Source organism: Bombina bombina, chromosome 7 (assembly GCF_027579735.1).
Source record: "Bombina bombina isolate aBomBom1 chromosome 7, aBomBom1.pri, whole genome shotgun sequence".
Taxonomy (NCBI): Eukaryota; Metazoa; Chordata; class Amphibia; order Anura; family Bombinatoridae; genus Bombina; species Bombina bombina.
This window is the reverse complement of record NC_069505.1, coordinates 523,206,653-523,234,363: the sequence shown is the minus strand read 5'-3', so window position 1 is coordinate 523,234,363 and position 27,711 is coordinate 523,206,653. Positions and strand designations below refer to the sequence as shown.

The 27,711-nt window shown below is 40.4% G+C and overlaps 1 protein-coding gene across 2 annotated transcripts in view; it reads left to right on the top strand.

The window, feature by feature from the left end:
• Nucleotides 1-26,795, top strand: part of LOC128666966 (HHIP-like protein 1) — an 86,552-nt gene extending 59,757 nt beyond the window's left edge. For both annotated transcript variants that reach the window (XM_053721802.1, XM_053721801.1), the window contains exons 6-10: nt 14,094-14,220; nt 14,971-15,116; nt 15,807-15,888; nt 25,078-25,160; nt 25,421-26,795. In XM_053721802.1, coding sequence (XP_053577777.1) covers nt 14,094-14,220; nt 14,971-15,116; nt 15,807-15,888; nt 25,078-25,160; nt 25,421-26,295 — 1,313 coding nt within the window. In that variant the 3' untranslated portion in view covers nt 26,296-26,795. The remainder of the gene's footprint in view (nt 1-14,093; nt 14,221-14,970; nt 15,117-15,806; nt 15,889-25,077; nt 25,161-25,420) is intronic.
• Nucleotides 26,796-27,711: the final 916 nt, after the last annotated feature.

The following is a 27,711-nucleotide window of genomic DNA, read 5'->3' as shown; positions in this document are numbered from 1 at the left end:
CTTGGAAAGTTTTGTTTCTTTTGGCCATCTCTTCTGCCAGAAGAGTCTCTGAATTATCTACTATTTTTTGTGAGTCTCCTTTTCTGATTTTGCATCAGGATAAGGCGGTGCTGCGAACTTCTTTTGAATTTTTTACCTAAGGTTGTGAATTCTAACAACATTAGTAGAGAAATTGTGGTTCCTTCATTATGTCCTAATCCTATGAATTCTAAGGAGAAATCATTGCATTCTTTGGATGCTGTTAGAGCTTTGTAATATTATGTTGAAGCTACTAAGTCTTTCCGAAAGACTTCTAGTCTATTTGTCATCTTTTCCGGTTCTAGAAAAGACCAGAAAGCTTCTGCCATTTCTTTGGCATCTTGGTTGAAATCTTTATTTCATCATGCCTATGTTGAGTCGGGTAACACTCCACCTCAAAGGATTACAGCTCATTCTACTAGGTCAGTTTCTACTTCCTGGGCGTTTAAGAATGAAGCTTCGGTTGATCAGATTTGCAAAACAGCAACTTGGTCCTCTTTGCATACTTTTACTAAATTCTACCATTTTGATGTGTTTTCTTCTTCTGAAGCAGTTTTTGGTAGAAACGTACTTCAGGCAGTGGTTTCAGTTTGAATCTTCTGCTTATGTTTTTTCATTAAATTTTATTCTGGGTGTGGATTATTTTCAGCAGGAATTGGCTGTCTTTATTTTATCCCTCCCTCTCTAGTGACTCTTGTGTGGAAAGATCCACATCTTGGGTAATCATTATCCCATACGTCACTAGCTCATGGACTCTTGCTAATTACATGAAAGAAAACATAATTTATGTAAGAACTTACCTGATAAATTCATTTCTTTCATATTAGCAAGAGTCCATGAGGCCCGCCCTTTTTTGTGGTGGTTTTGATTTTTTTGTATAAAGCACAATTATTCCAATTCCTTATTTTATATGCTTTCGCACTTTTTTCTTATCACCCCACTTCTTGGCTATTCGTTAAACTGAATTGTGGGTGTGGTGAGGGGTGTATTTATAGGCATTTTAAGGTTTGGGAAACTTTGCCCCTCCTGGTAGGAATGTATATCCCATACGTCACTAGCTCATGGACTCTTGCTAATATGAAAGAAATGAATTTATCAGGTAAGTTCTTACATAAATTATGTTTTTTTTGAGTTTCGTATCCCTTTAACCCCTTAACGACCGACGTACCCTGTACGTCTGTGGACATTAAGGGTTTAATTAGTGCGGCAAAGCTGTGCTAGTACTGCATGCCTCACTTCAGCAAGACCTGCGCTATATCCGGCGGAAGTATATGAACGACTGGCGACGTACTGGGTATATCGTTAAGTGGTTAAGACATGCAAAATAAATACAATTACTAATGTGTAAAACTGTAGCCCCCTATGAAGAGGTGCCAAATGGAACATTCCAGTAAATCACAGGTTGGGATTGGATTTAGTATCTCCATGGTAATTTCCTTAACTAAGCAGGGAAAATGTAACTTTGAAATTTGTCAGAAAAAAATCTACTACTCATTTCAAATTTAGACTAGTGCTATTGCATTGTCTTTTTAGCATGCATTTGTTGACTATGCATTTCTACTGTTTTTAATGTTTATCATAAAAATAATGATTTATTTATGAATAAATTAAAAAATAAATATAAATATACAGCTGCCAGTACCTAAGATGGCAAACAATAGTTAGAGGGGGGAGAGTTAGAGAGCTACACTGCAAAAAATAAATGCCCTAAACTGTCTGCCAGTAAGGATGGGCGATTGTTTAAAATTGAATTTGAATGGTAGAACAAATTTTATTGTTGAAATTCGATTTGGAATGTTGATAAGAACGAACAGTCTTTAAAAAAAAAATAATGTTATATCCGGTGTTCTAATATAACTTTCGATTTCCAATGTTACTTTTGATTTAGAATGTTTATAATAGATCAAATATGCACATTTGAATTTTGAATATGTTTATTCAGTTTATTATGAACATTCAAAATCAAAATAGATTTAGATTAATTTGAATTAGATTTTAAAATTTGAATATTACATTAATAAAAGATAACTGTAGATTAGAAATACTACTTCGCAATCCAATGTTAAAATTTTGATTTGCATAAAACTAATTAGTAATGGAATGTTAATAATATTTTCGAATTTGATGTAAAATACATAGCTAAATATTCGATTATTTGAACAAATATTTTTTTAACGTTCTTTAAAATTAAAAAACAAAACATTCGCCAAAAGAAGTATCAACATTCGAAATTCAATTAGAACGAATGTTCCAAAAATCGTTTAAACTTTATGGTGGTGACCAATGATGGCGAGGGAGGGAAGAGAGCTGTTTGGGAGAGATCAAGTAGGGATTAACACTACCTTACAAGCTACCTGATTAAAGGAATAATCTAGTCAAAATTAAACCTTAACGATTCAGATAGAGCATGCAATTTTAAGAAACTTAAAATTGGCTGTTCCAATCAGCCATAAGAATGCGAGCTCAATCTGATTGGCTGATTGGATCAGCCAATCGGATTGAACTTGATTCTGATTGGCTGATTCCATCAGCCAATCAGAATATTCCTACCTTAATTCTGATTGGCTGATAGAATCCTATCAGCCAATTGGAATTCGAGGGACGCCATCTTGGATGACGTCCCTTAAAGGAACCGTCATTCTTCAGTTGGACGTCGTCGGAAGAACATGGGTCCGCGGTGGAGGTCTTCAGGATGGAGCCGGTCGTCATCGCATGAAGATAGAAGATGCCGCTTGGATCAAGATGGTTGCCGGTCCGGATCGCCTCTTCTTCCTGGATAGGATGAAGACTTTGGAGCCTCTTCTGGACCTCTTCAGCCACCGGATGATGGATCGCCAGCCCCCGCTTGGGTTGGATGAAGATTTTGGAGCCAGGACGGATCTGTGATACCTGGTGAGGTGAAGACAAGGTAGGATGATCTTCAGGGGCTTAGTGTTAGGTTTATTTAAGGGGGGTTTGGGTTAGATTAGGGGTATGTGGGTGGTGGGTTGTAATGTTGGGGGGGGGGGTATTGTATGTTTTTTTTACAGGCAAAAGAGCTGAACTTCTTGGGGCATGCCCCGCAAAGGGCCCTGTTCAGGGCTGGTAAGGTAAAAGAGCTTTGAACTTTTGTAATTTAGAATAGGGTAGGGCATTTTTTATTTTGGGGGTCTTTGTTATTTTATTAGGGGGCTTAGAGTAGGTGTAATTAGTTTAAAATTGTTGTAATATTTTTCTTATGTTTGTAAATATTTTTTTATTTTTTGTAACTTAGTTCTTTTTTGTACTTTAGTTAGTTTATTTCATTGTAGTTATTTGTAGATATTGTATTTAATTAATGTATTGATAGTGTAGTGTTAGGTTTAATTGTAGGTAATTATAGGTATTTTATTTAATTAATTTAATGATAGTATAGTGTTAGGTTTAATTGTAACTTAGGTTAGGATTTATTTTACAGGTAATTTTGTAATTATTTTAACTAGGTAACTATTAAATAGTTCTTAACTATTTAATAGCTATTGTACCTGGTTAAAATAATTACAAAGTTGCCTGTAAAATAAATATTAATCCTAAAATAGCTACAATGTAATTATAATTTATATTGTAGCTATATTAGGATTTATTTTACAGGTAAGTATTTAGCTTTAAATAGGAATAATTTATTTAATAAGAGTTAATTAATTTCGTTAGATTAAAATTATATTTAATTTAGGGGGGTGTTAGTGTTAGGGTTAGACTTAGCTTTAGGGGTTAATACATTTATTAGAATAGCGGTGAGCTCCGGTCGGCAGATTAGGTGTCGGCGATGTTAGGGAGGGCAGATTAGGGGTTAATACTATTTATTATAGGGTTAGTGAGGCAGATTAGGGGTTAATAACTTTATTATAGTAGCGGTGCGGTCCGCTCGGCAGATTAGGGGTTAATAAGTGTAGGCAGGTGGAGGCGACGTTGAGGGGGGCAGATTAGGGGTTAATAAATATAATATAGGGGTCGGCGGTGTTAGGGGCAGCAGATTAGGGGTACATAAGTATAACGTAGGTGGCGGCGCTTTGCGGTCGGCAGATTAGGGGTTAATAAGTGTAGGTAGCTGGCGGCGACGTTGTGGGGGGCAGATTAGGGGTTAATAAATATAATATAGGGGTCGGCGGTGTTAGGGGCAGCAGATTTGGGGTACATAAGGATAACGTAGGTGGCGGTCGGCAGATTAGGGGTTAAAAAAATTTAATTGAGTGGCGGCGATGTGGGGGGACCTCGGTTTAGGGGTACATAGGTAGTTTATGGGTGTTCAGCAAGAAAAAGAAGGGTGGTGTGAGTGCTAGTCAAATGGTTAATGCTTAAATCCCTTGTGGGTGTTAGTGTACTTTAGAGTACAGTAGTTAAGAGCTTTATGAACCGGCGTTAGCCCAGAAAGCTCTTAACTACTGACTTTTTTCCTGCGGCTGGAGTTTTGTCGTTAGATGTCTAACGCTCACTTCAGACACGACTCTAAATACCGGAGTTAGAAAGATCCCATTGAAAAGATAGGATACGCAATTGACGTAAGGGGATCTGCGGTATGGAAAAGTCGCGGCTGAAAAGTGAGCGTTAGACCCTTTTTTTAGTGACTCCAAATACCGGAGGTAGCCTAAAACCAGCGTTAGGAGCCTCTAACGCTGGTTTTCACGGCTAACGCCAAACTCTAAATCTAGGCCTTTATTTTTATGGAAATAAATTTCCTGCAGTTTTTTTTATTTTTATATTTTAGATGAAAAGTGCGACGAAAAAATTAGTTGTTTTTTTAATTAATTAAAGGGACAGTCTACTCACAAATTTTTATTGTTTAAAAAGATAGATAATTCCTTTATTACCCATTTCCCAGTTTTGCATAACCAACACAGTTATATTAATAGTTTTAAACCTGATTACCTTTTATCTAAGCCTCTGCAGACTGCCCCCCTATCTCAGTTCTTTTGACAGACTTACAGTTTAGCCAATCAGTGCTGACTCATAAATAACTCCACTGGAGTGAGCACAATGTTATCTATATGGCACACATGAACTAGCACTGTCTAGCTGTAAAAAAACTTGTCAAAATGCCTTGAGATAAGAGGCGGCCTTCAAGGGCGTAAAAATTAGCCTATGAGCCTACCTATGTTTAACTTTTAACAAAGAATACCAAGAGAAAAAAGCAAATTTGATGATAAAGGTAAATTGGAAAGTTGTTTACAATTACCATTGGTGCAGCAGGTACGGTGGGTGCAGGGCCGAACTGCTGGGGTGCCCATAATTTGTTCATAGGCATATGCAGAATGTGTACAATCCTAATGCAGGGGAGCCTTTTATTAGTGCAGGTTGCTATCTATCTATCTATCTATCTATCTATCTATCTATCTATCTATCTATCTAACTATCTATCTAACTATCTATTTATCTATCTAACTATCTATTTATCTATCTATCTATCTATCTATCTATCTATCTATCTATCTATTTATCTATCTATCTATTTATCTATCTATCTATCTATCTATCTATCTATATATCTATCTATTCATCTATCTATCTAACTATCTATCTATATATCTATCTATCTATATATATATCTATTTATCTATCTATCTATCTATTATCTATCTAACTATCTAACTATCTATTTATCTATCTATCTATTTATCTATCTATCTTTGACCCCATAATTGAATACAAGCAATCGTGCAATCAGAAAATATTCTAACATGAAAATATTTTATCTTTGTAATTTTTGCCCTATGAAAGCAGTGAGCCAATCATATGCCATCTCATAAAAAAATAAAAACAGAATTTATATCTTACCTGATAAATGCCTTTCTCCTACGGTGTGTCCGGTCCACGGCTTCATCCTTACTTGTGGGAATATTCTCTTCCCTAACAGGAAATGGCAAAGAGGCACACAGCAAAAGCTGTCCATATAGCCCCTCCTCTGGCCCCGCCCCCCAGTCATTCGACCGACGGTTAGGAGAAAAAGGAGAAACTATAGGGTGCCGTGGTGACTGTAGTGTATAGAGATAAAAAAATATTTAAGCCTGACAAAAAGCCAGGGCGGGCCGTGGACCGGACACACCGTAGGAGAAAGGAATTTATCAGGTAAGATATAAATTCTGTTTTCTCCTACATAGGTGTGTCCGGTCCACGGCTTCATCCTTACTTGTGGGAACCAATACCAAAGCTTTAGCACACGGATGAAGGGAGGGAACAAGTCAGGTGACCTAAACGGAAGGCACCACGGCTTGCAAAACCTTTCTCCCAAAAACAGCCTCTGAAGAAGCAAAAGTATCGAATTTGTAAAATTTTGTAAAAGTGTGCAGTGAAGACCAAGTCGCTGCCTTACAGATCTGATCAACAGAAGCCTCGTTCTTGAAGGCCAAGTGGAAGCCACAGCCCTAGTAGAGTGAGCTGTAATTCGTTCAGGAGGCTGCCGGCCGGCAGTCTCATAAGCCAATCGGATGATGCTTTTCAGCCAAAAGGAAAGAGAGGTAGCAGTAGCTTTCTGCCCTCTCCTCTTACCAGAATAAACGACAAACAAGGATGAAGTTTGTCTGAAATCCTTAGTTGCCTCTAAGTAGAATTTTAGAGCACGGACCACATCTAGGTTATGTAACAAACGTTCCTTCTTTGAAACTGGATTCGGACACAGGGAAGGAACAACTATTTCCTGGTTAATATTCCTGTTGGAAACCACCTTTGGAAGAAAACCAGGTTTGGTACGTAAAACTACCTTATCTGAATGGAAAACCAGATAGGGAGTAGAACACTGCAGAGCAGATAATTCAGAAACTCTTCTAGCAGAAGAAATAGCAACCAAAAACAGAACTTTCCAAGATAGTAGCTTAATATCTATGGAATGTAAGGGTTCAAACGGAACCCCTTGAAGAACTGAAAGAACTAAGTTTAGACTCCATGGAGGAGTCATAGGCCTGTAGACAGGCTTGATTCTAACTAATGCCTGTACAAACGCCTTTACATCTGGCACGGCTGCCAGTCGTTTGTGTAACAAAACAGACAGAGCAGATATCTGTCCTTTTAAAGAACTGGCTGACAAACCTTTATCCAAACCCTCTTGGAGAAAGGAAAGTATTCTAGGAATTTTGATTTTACTCCAAGAAAATCCTTTGGAATTGCACCAACAGATATATTTTTGCCATATCTTATGGTAAATTTTCCTAGTCACTGGTTTTCTGGCTTGAACCAGAGTGTCTATAACCGAATCAGAAAACCCACGCTTAGATAGAATCAAGCGTTCAATTTCCAAGCAGTCAGTTGCAAAGAGACTAGATTTGGGTGTCTGAATGGACCTTGAACTAGAAGATCCTGCCTCAAAGGTAGCTTCCATGGTGGAACCGATGACATATTCACCAGATCTGCATACCAAGTCCTGCATGGCCACGCAGGAGCTATTAGAATCACAGAGGCCTTCTCCTGTTTGATCCTGGCTACAAGCCTGGGAAGGAGTGAGAACGGTGGAAACACATAAGCCAGATTGAACGACCAGGGCGCCACTAATGCATCCACCAGCGCCGCCTTGGGATCCCTGGATCTGGACCCGTATCGAGGAACCTTGGAGTTCTGACGAGACGCCATCAGATCCATATCTGGGTTGCCCCATAGTTGAGTTAACTGGGCAAAGACCTCCGGGTGAAGTTCCCACTCCCCCGGATGGAAAGTCTGACGACTCAGATAATCCGCCTCCCAGTTGTCTACTCCTGGGATGTGAATTGCAGAAAGATGGCAGGAGTGATCCTCCGCCCATTTGATGATCTTGGAGACCTCTCTTATCGCTAAGGAACTCTTTGTTCCCCCCTGATGATTGATGTACGCTACAGTCGTCATGTTGTCCGACTGAAATCTTATGAACCTGGCCTCCGCTAGTTGAGGCCAAGCTAGGAGCGCATTAAATATTGCTCTCAGTTCCAAAATGTTTATCGGGAGAAGAGACTCTTCCCGAGACCATAGACCCTGAGCTTTCAGAGAGTCCCAGACCGCACCCCAACCCAAGAGGCTGGCGTCGGTCGTGACAATGACCCACTCTGGTCTGTGGAAACTCATTCCTTGAGACAGGTGATCCTGAGTCAACCACCAGAGGAGTGAGTCCCTGGTTATCTGATCTACTAGAATTTGGGGAGACAAGTCTGCATAATCCCCATTCCACTGTTTGAGCATGCACAGCTGTAATGGCCTTAAATGAATTTGAGCAAAAGGAACCACGTCCATTGCTGCAACCATTAGTCCTATTACTTCCATGCACTGAACTATGGAGGGCTGAGGAATAGAATGAAGAACTCGACAAGCGTTTAGAAGCTTTACCTTTCTGACCTCTGTCAGGAAGATCTTCATTTCCACAGAATCTATTATTGTTCCCAGAAAAGGAACCCTTGTGGACGGTGACAGGGAACTTTTTTCTATGTTCACCTTCCACCCGTGAGATCTGAGAAAGGCTACGACAATGTCTGTATGAGCCCATGCTTTGGAAAGAGACGACGCTTGAATTAGAATGTCGTCTAGGTAAGGTGCTACAGCAATGCCCCTCGGCCTTAGGACCGCTAGAAGGGACCCTAGCACCTTTGTGAAAATTCTGGGAGCGGTGGCTAAACCGAATGGAAGAGCCACGAACTGGTAATGTTTGTCCAGAAAGGCGAACCTCAGGAACTGATGATGAGTTTTGTGGATCGGGATATGTAGATACGTATCATTTAAGTCCACGGTAGTCAAATATTGACCCTCCTGGATTGTTGGCAAAATTATACGAATGGTTTCCATTTTGAAAGATGGAACTCTGAGGAATTTGTTTAATATCTTTAAATCCAGAATTGGTCTGAAAGTTCCCTCTTTTTTGGGAACTACAAACAGGTTCGAGTAAAAACCTAGACCTTGTTCCCCTGAGGGGACTGGGTTTATCACTCCCATCTTTAATAGGTCTCTTACGCAATGTAAGAATGCCTGTTTCTTTATCTGGTCTGAAGATAAGCGAGACATGTGGAACCTTCCCTTTGGAGGAAGTCCCTTGAACTCTAGAAGGTATCCCTGGGAGACTATTTCTAGTGCCCAGGGATCCGGAACATCTCTTGCCCAAGCCTGAGCAAAGAGAGATAATCTGCCCCCTACTAGATCCGGTCCCGGATCGGGGGCTATCCCTTCATGCTGTCTTGGTAGCAGCAGTAGGTTTCTTGGTCTGTTTACCCTTGTTCCAGCCTTGCACGGGCTTCCATGCAGGTTTGGGCTGGACAGCGTTACCGTCTTGTCTAGAGGCTGTAGAGTTATTAGCCGGTCCGTTCCTGAAATTGCGAAAGGAACGAAAATTAGACTTGTTCTTAGCCTTGAAAGGCCTATCTTGTGGGAGGGCATGGCCCTTACCCCCAGTGATGTCTGAAATAATCTCCTTCAATTCCGGCCCAAAAAGGGTCTTACCTTTGAAAGGAATATTGAGTAACTTAGTCTTGGACGACACATCTGCCGACCAGGATTTTAGCCAAAGCGCCCTACGCGCCACTATAGCCATCCAATATAAAAGAATTAGCTAACTTTAGTGCGTGAATTCTGTCCATGACTTCTTCATATGAAGTCTCCTTCTGGAGCGACCTTTCTAATTCCTCGAACCAAAAAGACGCCGCTGAGGTGACAGTAATAATACACGTAGCTGGTTGAAGAATGAAGCCTTGCTGAACAAAAATCTTTTTAAGCAATCCTTCCAATTTTTTATCCATAGGATCTTTGAAAGCGCAGCTGTCCTCTATAGGAATAGTTGTGCGCTTCGCTAAGGTTGAAACTGCTCCCTCTACTTTCGGGACCGTCTGCCATGCGTCCCTTCTGGGGTCTACAATGGGAAACATTTTCTTAAATATAGGAGGTGGGGCAAAGGGGATACCCGGTTTCTCCCACTCCTTATTCACTATGTCCGCTACCCTTTTGGGTATTGGAAAGGCGTCATCGTGCACTGGAACCTCTAAGAACTTGTCCAATTTGCACAACTTCTCTGGGATTACCATAGAATCACAGTCATCAAGAGTAGCTAATACCTCCTTAAGCAGGGCGCAGAGATGTTCTAGCTTAAATTTAAATGCTACTATATCGGGCTCAGCCTGTTGAGAAATTTTTCCTGAGTCAGAAATTTCTCCCTCAGACAGTCCCTCCCTTACAGCCAATTCCGATTGATGTGAGGGTAAAATAGATAGGGTATCGTCAGCGTCTACTTGTTCATCTGTATTTAAAACTGAACAATCACGCTTTCTCTGAAATGCTGGCAGTTTGGATAACAAATTTGCTATAGAATTATCCACTACTGCTGATAATTGCTGCATAGAAACAAGCATTGTCGCGCTAGAAGGTGTCGCCTGCGCGGGCAAAGCTGGTGTAGACACAGAAGGAGAGGATGTAGAACTACCCCCACTACCTTCATTAGATGAATCATCTTGGGCAACTTTATTAAATGTGACAGAACTGTCCTTACTTTGTGTGGACGCTATGGCACAATTATCACATACACTCGAAGGGGGGACCACATTGGCCTCTATACACACAGAACATAAGTTATCTGATGGTTCAGACATGTTAAACAGATTTTGGCAGGCTTTTAATGCAATAAAAACGATTTTAAGCAAAACCGTTACTGTCTCTTTAAATAATAAAATGACACACTTTATTTCTGAATGTTCAAAAAACTATGAAGGCAATATCCGATTTTTATACAATTTATACCCCAGTGTCTTAATGCTTTGAAAATATTGCACACCAAAAATAGAGACTCTAGACCCTAAAATAAGCAAACCGAAGCTAATTGTTGAATTTAACCGGTTTTACACACTACAGTCCCTGCTACAGCTTTTGCTGTAGCTTTTACCTTCCTTAGGGGTTAACCACCACAGAAATAAGCCTTCCGGAGTCGTTTTCTGAGCCACAGGACCCTCTCACATGAAGCTGCATGCACTGCCTTTGAAATCAACTGCGCAACTTAGGCGCGAAAATGAGGCCTCCTCCCTCAGCATACTAGAGTGAAGGGGCCTTCCTGACTAGATTAGGCGTCTAATACAAAGCCAGATCTAATAAAAACGTTCCCAAGTGTATATAATTTTACAAAACATCTCACATGCTATGAAATTGTAATAAAAATCAATCGATTTTGCCCACAATAGTGTCTACCAGCATAAAAACCAGAAAAAGTAAGCCTGTTATCTTGTTGCTGAGTTCTAAGAAAAATGCCTTACCGTTTTCCCTGAGGGGAAAAATGACAGTCTTCTATCAATAGCCAGTGTTGTTAGAAAAGAGACTAGTCATACCTGAAGCAGATGAGTCTGCAAACTGTTACCCCCAACTGAAGTTCTCTGGTTTCAACAGTCCTGCGTGGTAACAGCAATGGATTTTAGTTACTTGTGCTAAAATCATAGCCCTCTTTAACAGAAATCTTCATCACTTTTCTGTTGTAGAGTAAATAGTACAAGCCAGCACTATTTTAAAATAACAAACTCTTGATAGAAGAATAAAAAACTACAACTAAACACCACAAACTCTTTACCATCCCCGTGGAGATGCTACTTGTTCAGAGCGGCAAAGAGAATGACTGGGGGGCGGGGCCAGAGTGGGGGCTATATGGACAGCTTTTGCTGTGTGCCTCTTTGCCATTTCCTGTTAGGGAAGAGAATATTCCCACAAGTAAGGATGAAGCCGTGGACCGGACACAACTATGTAGGAGAAATACGGTTTAAATATTAATTCAGTTAAAGCGATGTGAAACCCAAAACATTTATTTTGGGATTCAGACAGAGCACACCATTTTTGAAGAGTTTCTAATTTACTTTATTATCAAATTTGCTTTGTTCCCATAATATTCTAAATTGAAGAAATACCTAGGTAGGCATCATGCGCACTACATGGCAGGAAATAGTGCTGCCATCTAGCGCTCTTGCAAATGGGTAACATTCTTGCAAAACTGCTGCCATACAGTGCTCCAGAAATGGGCCGGCTCCTAATCATATGTCCCTGCTTTTCAACAAAAGATACCAAAAGAATGAAGACACGTTGATAATAGAAGTAAATTAGAAAGTTGTTTAAAATCGCTGCTCTATCCGAATCATGAAAGAAAAAGGGTTTCATATCCCTTTAATGATCTAAATAACTCATTTTTCAATGCTCTGATTACATTCAGAATATTGGGCCTTGTGCAGACTTTAATTGCACTCAACTCCATATTTATTTATGAAGACACAACCATTTCCTTTCCCCCCACCCCCACCCCCTGAAAAGTTCAATTCCAAGAATAGAAAGTAGCTGTACAAAAATGACATCTTATCATCTGTGATACAGTCGCCCGTGATGTGAGGAAAATTACAGGAAGCAACAAGAGATAGATACGCAGCTGTGATAATGACTTTACATTCATTTATTACAGTTTTTACAGTTTTTGATTTGTTTGGGTTTATTTTATATGCTACAGGATTCTATGCCAGTGAATGTGATATTTTTGATATATTGTCATATTGTTTTTGATGTACCATTAAGATTGTGCAGCTATATAATGCACCATACTTCAAGTACTCTGGCACCCCCTACAGGACAGAATTTGATGATCACTTGACGCTTCATAAAAAACAAACATTTTCTTTCAGGATTCAGATAGAGCATAGAATGTTAACCCCTTGAGTGCTAACAACTGCTCAGAGCTGTCGCAAATTGTCTCAGTCAGGGGCTAACAACGGCTCAGAGCCGTCGCTAGCACTCTATCGCCTTGAGGGAGATCTGGGGGCTCCCACCCGCTGCTACCCTGTCGAGCTGGCCTGCATAGTGACAGGCATCGCAGGGGCTTCACGTTTTGCGCCGTGACGTCATGCGCAAGGACGTGATGACGTCACTGCACAACTTTATTTAAAGTATACAATAGACAGTATAGGGAAATAGGGCATGCTGCTTAAAAGCCTGTATCTCAGGCATCTAAGCAGCTACAGACCCCCAAGACCATTGGAAAGGTAATCGCCTAACATTTCCAACAGTATCAGTCTTGGGGATCTGATAAAAAAAAAAAAAGTTAAGAAAATATATATTTAATTTTTTTTTAAAAAACCCTCAAATCCAGCTTAGTACTCAAAGGGTTAAACAACATTTCAATTTACTGCTATTCCTGCTCTAGTAGGAGGGGCGGGACCCGGACCTGGTACTGAGTAACGGGGCAGAATTAACCCTGCATCATGCGGGTCAGATGACACCATTGCAGGAGGATTACTTGAGTAGCGTAAGCTCATGCCTGTTGGTGTCACCCCCTGGAGCATATCACCTGGGTGTGGTCTGCACCCCCCTAGTGACGCCACTGGCAAGTTCCCTCTATGTAATTGGCTGAACGCTGGAACTAAGGAGGCTCTTAATGCTGCCCAAGCGCATAAACAGTGCATTGAGAGCCTCCGTGACACACACTGGGGTCTCACAACCTCGCCTCTCATCCATGGTAACTGGAGATCTTAACGGTTAACGCGTTACTGTGTGAAGGCAGCGTTAAGGTGCCAGTCAACGCGAGGGGAGGGGTGAGCGCGAGGCCCCACTGAGAGCGAGGCTTAAGGCAGTGCCTAAGTGGCCTAATTGGCGAGTCACCTCTGCTCATATCAAATTGTACTGCCATTTTTTATGATGTTTTGATGATGAACTGGATATTTGGATGGGAATGGTGTGATGCCTACCTCGAATAATGTAATTTTATTTATTTAATGTTATGTATTTACATAAAGCACCACACAATACAGTAGAATTGCATAATTAACAAGTGCATAATAAAAAGACAATACAATAACGCACCTACTCTTAATTTCAAATAAGCAGTAGATTTTTGTCCTGACAAATTTATTTTTTCTCTCATATTCTGGCCCTCTGTATCATGTGACAGACATCAGCCAATCACAGACTATTATACGTATAGTACCATGTGAGCTTGTGCACATGCTCAGTAGGATTTTGTTCCCCAGAAAGTGTGATTATAAAAAGACTGTGCACAATTTCATAATGGAAGTAAATTGGAAAGTTTCTTAAAACTGCTGCTCTGTCTGAATCATAAAAGTTTATTTTGACTTGAGTGTCCCTTTAATTATTTCCGTATCTCATAATTTCAGATGACATCCTACCCATATTTGCCTATCCGCACTCACTGGGGAAGTCCGTAACCGGGGGATACATCTACAGGGGCTGTCAGATGCCCAATTTGAATGGTCGATACATCTTTGGAGACTTTATGAGCGGGTGAGTAATGAACATTCCCAGTCTGATCACAGATTCACACGCGGTATCAGCAGATTGATAAAACAAACAAGTGTATTTTTGTTCAGGATCTTAATTTTTTTTATTTTTTTGCCCCCGCCAGAAAAATCTCTGCTGACACTCATGTGTGGACTTCTCCTTGTTGCATTACCACTCCGTCTTCTGATATCCGTCTACCTTTTGTCTGCTCCTTTACTCTACTCCTCAATCTTCCAACGCATTTTAGAGGAACAGTCTATTCCAGGATTGTTATTGTTTAAAAAGATAGATAATCCCTTTATTACCCATTCCCCAATTCTGCATAACCAACACAGTTATATTATTACACTTTTTACCTCTGTGATTACCTTGTATCTAAGCCTCTGCAGACTCTCCTTTTATTTCAGTTCTTTTGACAGAATTGAATTTTAGCCAATCAGTGCTCAGTCATAAACAACTCCACTGGAGTAAGCACAATATTATGAGATAATAGCACAATATTATGAGATAATAGCACTGAGATAATAGCACTGAGATAAGAGGTGGCTTTCAAGGGCTTAGAAATTGGCATATGAGCCAACCCAGGTTTAGCTTTCAACAAAGAATGCCAAGAGAACAAAGCAAATTTGATGATAAAAGTAAATTGGAAAGTTTAATTTTGACTAGACTGCCCCTTTAACATTTGCTCCTCAACCTCCCATCTCTACGACATGTCCTCTTCTTGTACCTTTCAGCCTACTCTCTATCTTTCAGGCGGCTGATGTCCCTAAAAGAAGATAAAACCGACGGACAATGGCACTACACAGAACTCTGTATGGGAAAAGGCATCACTTGTAACTTTCCTAAACTCATCAACAGCTACTTCCCATATATCATCTCGTTTGGGGAGGACGAGGCAGGTAACAGAGACAGAAAATGTGTGCTAGCAGCATTAAATGGTTTGTCACTGTCATTAAAGGGATAGGAACGTTAAAATTAAACTTGCATGATTCAGATAGAGCATGTCATTTTAAGACACTTTTAAATTTACTTCTATTTTCAAATGTGCTTCATTCTCTTGGTATCCCTTGGTGAAAAAGAATACGCACATATCCTACACTAGTTGAAGCTAGCTGCTGATTGGTGCCTGCACACATTTGTCTCTTGGGGTTGGCTAACTAGATGTGTTCAGCTAGCTGCCTGTAGTGCAATGCTGTTCCTTCAGCAAAGGATAACAAGAGAATGAAGACAATTTGATAATAAAAGTAAATTGGAAAGTTAGTTAAAATTGTATGCTTTATCCAAATCATGAAAGAAATTGTTGTGGTTTCCTGGCCCTTTAAGTCACAGGGGCAGCATGCATATTTTACCTGTACACCAGGGCTCTCTGTTGTGCAGGTTTTCTTCTGGTCAGTTTGCTAGGGGGTTATATGGAGCAATAGGAGAAGTTATATGGAGAGGCTATCGGGAGCAGTAGGAGGCATTAATAGGGATTGATAAAGGCACATAAATCCCCCCAAATACTTTAATCATTCAGACAGAGCAGGGTTTTTCATACTGAGATCTGAATAATTGCCTTGTTCTCAGCCTTTATCCCTCTCTCTGTGCAGGTGAGCTTTACTTCTTATCAACTGGAACACCCAGTGCGGCGGTGGCAGGCGGCGTAATGTACAAGATTGTGGATCCATCTAAGTAAGAAACAATTTATTGCACCTTGCACTGACCACACACAGACAGTACTGGATGAATATCTGATGTAAGGTGAAGTACTGACTATACATTATCAGGATAATCTTACAACTAGATGACGAGTTTTGCGTTGTGGCTTTTAACGCTGAAAAAAAATAATTTATGCTTACCTGATAAATGTAATTCTTTTTTGACACAATGAGTCCATGGATCATCTTAATTACTAATGGGATATTCACCTCCTGGTCAGCAGGAGGCGGCAAAGAGCACCACAGCAGAGCTGTTAAATAGCTCCTCCCTTCCCTCCCACTCCAGTCATTCGACCGAAGTTAAGTAAAGAAAGGAAAGGCCAAAGGTGCAGAGGTGTCTGAAGTTTACCATAACCCAAAAACCTGTCTTACAAGAACAGGGCGGGCCGTGGACTCATCATGTCAAAAAAGAAATACATTTATCAGGTAAGCATAAATTTTGTTTTCTTTTTAATGACACGATGAGTCCACGGATCATCTTAATTACTAATGGGATCCAATTTCAAAGCTAGAGTACACAGATGATAAGGGAGGGACAAGACAGGGAACTTAAACGGAAGGCACCACTGCTTGAAGAACCTTTCTTCCAAAAGCGGCCTCAGCCGAGGCAAAAGTATCAAATTTGTAGAACTTTGAAAAAGTGTGAAGAGAGGACCAAGTTGCAGCCTTGCAAATCTGTTCCATAGAAGCTTCATTTTTGAATGCCCATGAGGAAGCAACAGCCCTCATGTAATGAGCCGTAAGTCTCTTTGGAGGCTGTCGTCCAGCAGTCTCATATGCAAAACGGATGATACTCTTCAGCCAAAAAGAAAGAGAAGTAGCCGTAGCTTTCTGACCCTTACGTTTTCCAGAGAAAACCACAAACAAAGAGGAAGACTGCCGAAAATCTTTAGTCGCCTGTAGGTAATACTTTAAAGCACGAACCACATCCAAATTGTGCTCTCCAGCGCTCAGACCAGCCCTTCCAGTGTTAAGCATATTGTTGTCCAACACTCCCTCTTGCAGCCCATGAGAGATTGTGCTGTGTGAATAAAGTGCCCCTTACAGTGAAGCCCTTTATAAGAAATAAGGTAGTAGTGTGTGCCCACTCTGTTCTGAGCTCTGATTGTGTCCCCAGGAAAAGAAAAAAGCACTTACCTCACAATACTGCCTGACAGCAAGGCAGTTCACAGGTTTGAGGGGTCCTCTTCCTCACATCAACCTGTAGAAAAAATAAAGACTGAGTCAAATCCCTCAGACTATAGGAAAGTAGGGCAGTATTAAATATGGGAGGCGCAGTGAGAATTATGTCCCACAAGTTCCCATTACTCTAAAGCCACCAAAGATCTACTGTAGAGACTGATATGGACTACGTCTACACCCTAGGACAAAGCACCACAATCCTGTACAACTTTAAAAATAATAAACTCTTGATTGAAGAATCTATTCTAACACCTCACTTTGCCACTTCCTATCACTAATGTAGGCAAAGAGAATGACTGGAGTGGGAGGAAAGGGAGGAGCTATTTAACAGCTCTGCTGTGGTGCTCTTTTCCGCCTCCTGCTGACCAGGAGGTGAATATCCCTTTAGTAATTAAGATGATCCGTGGACTCATCGTGTCATTAAAAAGAAATAGCAATTTCAGCGTAAAAGCAGTAACACAGCTATTGCGAGTCGTGTCAGTATAGCTATACTGCAAGCATTTTAGCCTGTAACGCAACGTTAATCCCCCACTCAAAAAAATGACGGTTTTGCGTGGGATTTCCATAGCGCCGGTATTACAGGTTGTGCGGTCTGGCTAAAATGCTTGCGTTACAGCCTATACTGACACGATCCATCCAGCCATCTGAAAGCAGTAGTTATGGATTTTGTGTAACAAAAATGTTTCACAAAACTCATAACTAAAATGTTACAAAGTACACTAACACCCATAGACTACCTATTAACCCCTAAACCGCCGCCCTCCCGCATCGCAAACACTAAATTAAAACTATTAACCCTTAATCTGCTGCCCACCCACATTGCGAGTATTCAACAGTTATTAACACCTAATCTGCCTCCCACCCACATCGCCAACACTATTTAAATATATTAACCCCTATTCCCCCGCACCCCGACATCGCTGCCACTATAATAAAGTTATTAACCCCTATTCCGCCGCTCCCCGACATCAACGCCACTAAATAAAGTTATTAACCCCTACACCTCCGGCCTCCCACATCTCCGCCACTAGATAAACCTATTAACCCCTAAACCGCCGGCTCCCCACATCACAAAACACTAAATTAAACTATTAACCACTAAACATAACACCCCCTAACTTTAAATTAAAATTACAATATAACTCTATTTAAATAAATAAAAACTTAACTGTGAAATAAAACACAATTTATGCTTACCTGATAAATGTATTTCTCTTGTGGTGTATCCAGTCCACGGATCATCCATTACTTGTGTGATATTCTCATTCCCAACAGGAAGTTGCAAGAGGACACCCACAGCACAGCTGTTATATAGCTCCTCCCCTAACTGCCATATCCAGTCATTCGACCGAAAACACGCAGAGAAAGGAGAAACCATAGGGTGCAGTGGTGACTGTAGTTTAAATGAAAAAAATTACCTGCCTTAAAATGACAGGGCGGGCCGTGGACTGGATACACCACAAGAGAAATAAATTTATCATAAATTGTGTTTTCTCTTGTAAGGTGTATCCAGTCCACGGATCATCCATTACTTGTGGGATACCAATACCAAAGCTAAAGTACACGGATGAAGGGAGGGACAAGGCAGGTACTTAAACGGAAGGTACCACTGCCTGTAAAACCTTTCTCCCAAAAATAGCCTCAGAAGAAGCAAAAGTATCAAATTTGTAGAATTTTGAAAAAGTATGAAGCGAAGACCAAGTCGCCGCCTTGCAAATCTGTTCAACAGAAGCCTCATTTTTAAAGGCCCAAGTGGAAGCCACAGCTCTAGTAGAATGAGCTGGAATCCTTTCGGGAGGCTGCTGTCCAGCAGTCTCATAGGCTAAGCGGATTATGCTTCTTAGCCAAAAAGAAAGAGAGGTTGCCGAAGCCTTTTGACCTCTCCTCTGACCACAGTAGACCACAAACAGAGCAGATGTTTGACGAAAATCTTTAGTAGCTTGTAAGTAAAACTTTAAAGCACAAACCACGTCCAGATTGTGTAATAGACGTTCCTTCTTTGAAGAAGGATTAGGACACAAGGATGGAACAACAATCTCTTGATTGATATTCTTGTTAGATACCACCTTAGGTTAAAACCCAGGTTTGGTACGCAGGACTACCTTATCCGAATGGAAAATCAGATAAGGAGAATCACATTGTAAGGCAGATAAGTCGGAGACTCTGCGAGCCGAGGAAATAGCTACCAAAAAAAAAACTTTCCAAGATAAAAGTTTGATATCTATGGAATGAAGAGGTTCAAATGGAACTCCTTGAAGAACCTTAAGAACCAAATTTAAGCTCCATGGCGGAGCAACAGGTTTAAACACAGGCTTGATTCTAACTAAAGCCTGACAAAATGCCTGAACGTCTGGAACATCTGCCAGACGCTTGTGCAAAAGAATAGACAGCGCAGAAATCTGTCCCTTTAAGGAACTAGCTGATAATCCTTTTTCCAAACCTTCTTGGAGAAAGGATAATATCCTGGGAATCCTGACCTTACTCCATGAGTAACCCTTGGATTCACACCAATAAAGATATTTACGCCATATCTTATGGTAAATTTTCCTGGTGACAGGCTTTCGTGCCTGTATTAAGGTATCAATGACTGACTCGGAGAAGCCACGCTTTGATAAAATCAAGTGTTCAATCTCCATGCAGTCAGTCTCAGAGAAATTAGATTTGGATGGTGGAAAGGACCCTGAAGTAGAAGGTCCTGTCTCAGAGGCAGAGTCCATGGTGGAAAGGATAACATGCCCACTAGATCTGCATACCAGGTCCTGCGTGGCCATGCAGGCGCTATTAAAATCACCGATGCTCTCTCCTGCTTGATTTTGGCAATCAGTCGAGGGAGCAGAGGAAACGGTGGAAACACATAAGCCAGGTTGAAAGACCAGGGCGCTGCTAGAGCATCTATCAGTGTCGCTTTGGGATCCCTGGACCTGGATCCGTAACAAGGAAGCTTGGTGTCCTGTTGAGACGCCATGAGATCCAGTTCTGGTTTGCCCCAACGATGAATCAATTGTGCAAACACCTCCGGATGGAGTTCCCACTCCCCCGGATGAAAAGTCTGTCGACTTAGAAAATCCGCCTCCCAGTTCTCTACACCTGGGATATGGATAGCTGATAGGTGGCAAGAGTGAATCTCTGCCCAGTGAATTATTCTTGAGACTTCTAACATCGCTAGGGAACTTCTTGTTCCCCCTTGATGGTTGATGTAAGCTACAGTCGTTATGTTGTCCGACTGAAATCTGATGTACCTCAGAGTTGCTAACTGAGGCCAAGCCTGAAGAGCATTGAATATCGCTCTCAGTTCCAGAATATTTATTGGAAGGAGTGTCTCCTCCTGAGTCCACGATCCCTGAGCCTTCAGGGAGTTCCAGACTGCACCCCAACCTAGAAGGCTGGCATCTGTTGTTACAATTGTCCAATCTGGCCTGCGAAAGGTCATAACTTTGGACAGATGGACCCGAGATAGCCACCAGAGAAGAGAATCCCTGGTCTCTTGATCCAGATTTAGTATTGTGTAATCCCTGTTCCACTGACTGAGCATGCATAGTTGCAGCGGTCTGAGATGTAAGCGTGCAAACGGCACTATGTTCATTGCCGCGACCATTAAGCCGATTACTTCCATGCACTGAGCCACCGAAGGACGCGGAATGGAATGAAGAACACGGCAGGATTTTAGAAGCTTTGATAACCTGGACTCCGTCAGGTAAATTTTCATTTCTGCAGAATCTATCAGAGTCCCTAGGAAGGAAACTCTTGTGAGTGGGGATAGAGAACTCTTTTCCTCGTTCCCTTTCCACCCATGCGACCTCAGAAATGCCAGTACTATGTCCGTATGAGACTTGGCAATTTGGAAGTTTGTCGCCTGTATCAGGATGTCGTCTAAATAAGGGGCCACTGATATGCCCCGCGTCCTTAGGACCGCCAGAAGCGACCCTAGAACCTTTGTAAAGATTCTTGGGGCTGTAGCTAATCCAAAAGGAAGAGCTACGAACTGGTAATGCCTGTCCAGAAAGGCAAATCTGAGAAACCGATGATGATCTTTGTGAATCGGAATATGAAGATAAGCATCCTTTAGATCCACTGTAGTCATGTATTGACCCTCCTGGATCATAGGTAGGATGGTACGAATAGTTTCCATCTTGAATGATGGAACTCTGAGGAATTTGTTTAAGATCTTTAGATCCAAAATTGGTCTGAAGGTTCCCTCTTTTTTGGGAACCACAAACAGATTTGAGTAAAAACCCTGTCCCTGTTCCTCCTTTGGAACTGGATGGATCACTCCCATAACTAGGAGGTCTCGTACACAGTGTAAGAATGCCTCTCTCTTTATCTGGTTTGCAGATAATTGTGAAAGGTGAAATCTCCCTTTTGGGGGGGAAGCCTTGAAGTCCAGAAGATATCCCTGGGATATAATTTCCATCGCCCAGGGATCCTGAACATCTCTTGCCCACGCCTGGGCGAAGAGTGAGAGTCTGCCCCCTACTAGATCCATTACCGGATAGGGGGCCGTTCCTTCATGCTGTCTTAGAGGCAGCAGCAGGTTTTTTGGCCTGCTTACCTTTGTTCCAGGTCTGGTTAGGCCTCCAGACCGTCTTGGACTGAGCAAAAGTTCCCTCTTGTTTTGTATTAGAGGAAGTTGATGCCGCACTTGCCTTGAAGTTTCGAAAGGCACGAAAATTAGACTGTTTGGCCCTTGATTTGGACCTGTCCTGAGGAAGGGCATGACCTTTTCCTCCAGTGATATCAGCAATAATCTCCTTCAAACCAGGCCCGAATAGGGTCTGCCCCTTGAAGGGAATGTTAAGCAGCTTAGATTTTGAAGTAAAGTCAGCTGATTTAAGTCATAGCGCCCTACGCGCCTGTATAGCAAAACCAGAATTCTTAGCCGTTAGTTTAGTCAAATGAACAATGGCATCAGAAACAAAAGAATTGGCTAGCTTAAGTGCTCTAAGTTTGCCAAGTATGTCATCCAATGGAGTCGCTACCTGTAAAGCCTCTTCTAGAGACTCAAACCAGAACGCCACAGCAGCAGTGACAGGAGCAATGCATGCAAGGGGCTGTAGGATAAAACCTTGTTGAATAAACATTTTCTTAAGGTAACCTAATTTTTTATCCATTGGATCTGAAAAAGCACAACTGTCCTCGACAGGGATAGTAGTACGCTTTGCTAGAGTAGAAACTGCTCCCTCCACCTTAGGGACTGTCTGCCATAAGTCCCGTGTGGTGGCGTCTATAGGAAACATTTTTCTAAAAATAGGAGGTGGAGAGAACGGGCCTATCCCATTCCTTAGTAATAATTTCTGTAAACCTTTTAGGTATTGGAAAAACATCAGTACACACCGGCACTGCAAGTATTTATCCAGTCTACACAATTTCTCTGGCACTGCAATTGTGTCACAGTCATTCAGAGCAGCTAAAACCTCCCTGAGCAATACGCGGAGGTGTTCAAGCTTAAATTTAAATGTAGAAATATCAGAATCAGGTATCTTTCCTGAGTCAGAAATATCACCCACAGACTGAAGCTCTCCTTCCTCAGCTTCTGCATATTGTGAGGCAGTATCAGACATGGTTCTTAAAGCGTCAGTCTGCTCTGCATTTCGTCTAACCCCAGAGCTATCTCGCTTACCTCTAAATTCAGGTAGTCTGGCTAATACTGCTGACAGTGTATTATCCATGACTGCCGCCATATCTTGTAAAGTAATCGCTATGGGCGCCCTAGATGTACTTGGCGCCATTTGAGCATGAGTCCCTTTAGCGGGAGTCAAAGGATCTAACACGTGGAGAGAGTTAGTCGGCATAACTTCCCCCTCGTCAGATTCCTCTGGTGATAAATTTTTTAAAGACAGAATATGATCTTTATTGCTTAAAGTGAAATCAGTACATTTGGTACACATTCTAAGAGGGGGTTCCACCATGGCTTTTAAACATAATGAACAAGGAGTTTCCTCTATGTCAGACATGTTTGTACAGACTAGCAATGAGACTAGCAAGCTTGGAAAACACTTTAAATCAAGTTAACAAGCAAATATAAAAAACGGTACTGTGCCTTTAAGAGAAACAAATTTTGTCAAAATTTGAAAAACAGTGAAAAAAGGCAGTAAATCAAACAAAATTTTTACAGTGTATATAATAAGCTAACAGAGCATTGCACCCACTTGCAAATGGATGATTAACCCCTTAGTTCAAAAAACGGATAAAAAAAACGACAAAGACGTTTTTTAACAGTCACAATCAACTGCCACAGCTCTGCTGTGGCCCTACCTTCCCCAATAAACGACTTTAGGCCCTTTAGATATGTCCTGTAGCATTCAGGGGACTTCTGAGGAAAACTGGATGTCTCAGTCTGTAATTTTTAACTGCGGAAAAAAGCGCTAAAATAGGCCCCTCCCACTCATACTACAACAGAGGAAAGCCTCAGGAAACTGTTACTAGGCAAAAATAAAGCCAGCCATGTGGAAAAAACTAGGCCCCAATAAGTTTTATCACCAAAGCATATATAAAAACGATTAAACATGCCAGCAAACGTTTTATATTTCATTTATATAAGGGTATTAGCCCTGAGAGTAAGCATGATACCAGTCATTATTAAATCACTGTATTCAGGCTTAACTTACATTAATCCAGTATCAGCAGCATTTTCTAGCATTTCCAATTCTAGAAAAAATTGTAACTGCACATACCTCATAGCAGAGTAAACTGCACGCCATTCTCCCGCTGAAGTTACCTCACTCCTCAGACATATGTGAGAACAGCAATGGATCTTAGTTACAACCTGCTAAGATCATAGAAAACTCAGGCAGATTCTTCTTCTATTTCTGCCTGAGATAAAATAGTACAACTCCGGTACCATTTAAAAATAACAAACTTTTGATTGAAGAAAATAAACTAACTATTTTTCACCACTCTCTCTTACTACCTCAATGCGTGTTGAGAGTTGCAAGAGAATGACTGGATATGGCAGTTAGGGGAGGAGCTATATAACAGCTCTGCTGTGGGTGTCCTCTTGCAACTTCCTTTTGGGAATGAGAATATCCCACAAGTAATGGATGATCCGTGGACTGGATACACCTTACAAGAGAAATATAAACCTAACATTAAATTATAAATGAACCTAATATAACTATTCTAATAAAATAAAATAAAAACTACCAATTAAAATATCTAAATTACACATTTTAAAAAAAACTAACACTAAGAAAAAAATGTAATTTGTTTAGCGCAAAACTCGTAATCTAGGTGATTGACAGTGCTGGTGTATTTCTAACGTATGTGACCTCCTAAATGTGACCTCCTAAACGTATGTGACCACCTAAATGCCACTTAAAGGGACAGTCTATACCTTAGTCATCTTAAAGTCTTACCTTAGATTAAGATGCAAATAACCTACTGCACCATTTCTATATTATGCAGTAAGAATGGTAAAAAAAAGTTTTTTTTAAATTAATACTATTTCTGTCCACTATGAAATGACTGCCAAGCTCTGCCCACTGATGACATCACTATCTGGACTACATCTAGGCAGTCTTCTGAATAGCATTGACAGTCTGTTGAATCCAACTAGTGAGCTTTTTGTGATTGGATGCCATATGCAGTCCAAATTGTGATGTCATCAGTGGGTGGAGCTTGGCAGCCATTTCAAAGTGACCAGATACAAAATTAATTTTAAAATAACTTTTTTACCGTTCCTGCAGCATAATATAGAAAGGGTGCAGGAGGTTATTTGCAACTTAATCTATGGTAAAACTTTAAGATGACTAAGTGGTGGGATTTAGCAGGTTTTCACCAGTTGTCAAGAACCTGTTCCTAAAATTTAGAAAGTGTGAAGGTTTTGTATTATAGAGAAGTTAGAGAACCTGTTACTTACATTTTGGAATCTCACCACTGTCCCTGATCATATTGGCAATATAATGTGGCCTCTATCCCTAGGATTACTACATATTTTACTGAGTTACCTACAGTCCTCAGATGTTCCTTTTTAATCACTTCCCAGGAGAGCTACACCAGGCAAATGTTCTCGTAATCCTCGACCTGTTCCAGTGAAAGGGAAACTTGTGGATTTTTATCCAAAGCAAAGTAAGTTTGTATATGTAATTGAATGGATCATATGCAAATTTGTATGCATGTTTACCCATACCATTTGCTCTTCCTCAGTTTAGTAGTTTGTAACCATAAATCTCCTGCAACTGAAACGTTTTTTCACTGTAAGAGCAATAAAATTGTGGACCTCATTACCAAAGAAGGTAGTGAATGCCAATACCTTAGATACATTTTAAAAATGGTTTGTTAATGTTGTAAATAAATTAAATTCTACTGCCGGTATCTTTTTGTTCCAGAACTTATCTTAAAATCTGCAACAAAGCCTCCTCTGACGACCATAACTAGTAGAGGTGAAGATAGAAGGAGATTTAGTACTACAACAGAGCCGCGCATTACCTCTAAAACTTACCCAACTATTACCTCAGTGAGAACTACCAGCTCCCCCAAGTACGTAACACCTGCACCTCTTCCTAAACCAACTATCACAAGGCAGTGGCTAACGCAAGTGCCACATACACAGAAGCCCGTAACTATGAAAAAGAAAGAAGGAAGAATGACAGCAACTCTGCAACCACCAATAACTCAACGGAGGGCAACAATGTCTTGGCACAATGAACTGGTAGACATGTTCACTGCAAGGGGGAGATCCTACACAACTGTAAAGCCACCTTTTGCCACCACAACACAACTACCCAAGAAAAAAACTCAGACGGTTAGCAAACAATCAAACAAGAAGCATAAAGGTTCAAAAAAGGTCAAGACAAAAATCATCAAGAAGATCAAAAACAAACGGAAGAAAATCAAGCACGGGACAGTGCGCCTCGTCAATGCAGCCAACCTTCCTGATCGAGGTAGGGTGGAGATTCACATCAATGGGGAATGGGGAACAGTCTGCAATGATAGGTTTGACAGTAGGGCAGGGGCAGTAGTCTGTCAGCAGCTGGGGTATCCATTTGTGTTGAAAGTGACAAAGAAAGCGGAGTTTGGAGAAGGTAAACAGCTTAGGATACTGCTGGATGAAGTCAGATGTGAAGGACTGGAGAGCACCCTCTTGGAATGCCGCAGGTCAAAGGTCGGAGAACATGACTGCTCTCATGAAGAAGATGTTGGCGTTGTGTGTGGAATGAAGGAGGAAGAATACAGTGAGGAGAAACCATCATCGAAGCCATAAGCTGAGCAGTATTGTCCAATAAACATTTGATGATTTATGGCTTGTAAAATACCTCCAAGTTTTGACATTGTGATCTGGAAATTCATAATTTTATGTATATTTCAGAATTGTTTAAAGAAATTAAAGGAGGTATTGGGAGATGTGCAAGTAGAGCTTCAGTTGGTTGGAGGAACCGGATACTTGTTAGATATAAATAAGAAGACGGTTTCTTTCCATAATTTTATGGAGCTGAAGATCAGGAGATTTAGATGTGGACAGAAATCAAACTTACAGACTTTTCTTAACTTGATCTCAACCACTATATCCTCATGAATTGTTTTACCGTTATTTTTTTTTTTTTTTACTGAAAAAGCAATGACTTGTCCTTAGCTGGTCTTGGGTTATATAATAATGGAATTAACATATCAAACTAAATAGTGTTGTTAATGGAACACTCTAAAAGAAAGGGATGTCCAAATCTAAAGGCTGGACAAAAAGCTACTCATTTGTATATGTATGTTTGTATATGTGTGTGTGTATATATATATATATATATATTTATATTTATATATATATATATATATATATATATATATATATATATATATATATATATATATATATATATATATAAAAAATTAAACGTGTCACGTGTCTAATTGATAAAACCTTTACACTTTTTTTACATTTACTTATGTATGTACAAATAGAGTGCTGGTCTGCTCTGCTTTATTATTCAGAAAACATTTTGTTTTTTTAATGTTTTACTTTGAAATATATTCTGTTTACAAAAAATATTTTGATGCTTTCTCTCTCTAAGGCTATGATTTATTTATTTATTTTGCATACTGCATATAGGAAAAAAGAGTTTTGTTTGTGTGTTAGAGGAAGGAAATGGGCTAAGTTCCTTTGCAAACCGCTATTGATAACCTAGTTGCAGGCGGTCACACTCAAGCCACTTAAAAGTTGATTGATTCAAGCGTTGTGGCAGCTCCAAGGTAACAGTGACAACCTGTGTTTGACCTTTTATATCAATAAGCCACTTTCTTGCTATTGCTTTGAAATCATATTTTATATCTTATATCTATAGGTATGCAGAAACCTCTGCATAAAAATCTTCAAAAGCCCAATTTTAATTTGTTTGTTTAGTAGGGATGGGCGAATGTGGTGAAAGTACAATTCGTTTGCTAGAATGAATAGTCCTGTGGACATTTCTTTTGGACATTCGAATGTTGATAAGAACGAAAATCCATTAAAATTTGGTAATCAAATGTGATTTCCAGTTTTCGAATGTTACTTTTGTAATAAGATTGAATATCCACATTCGAAATTTATAATGTAACATCTTATTTAACAAATACTATTCAGAAGTTCAATAGTTCATCTGGTAGAAATTTAGTATCTTGATACATAACAGATACAAAAATATTGATTCGA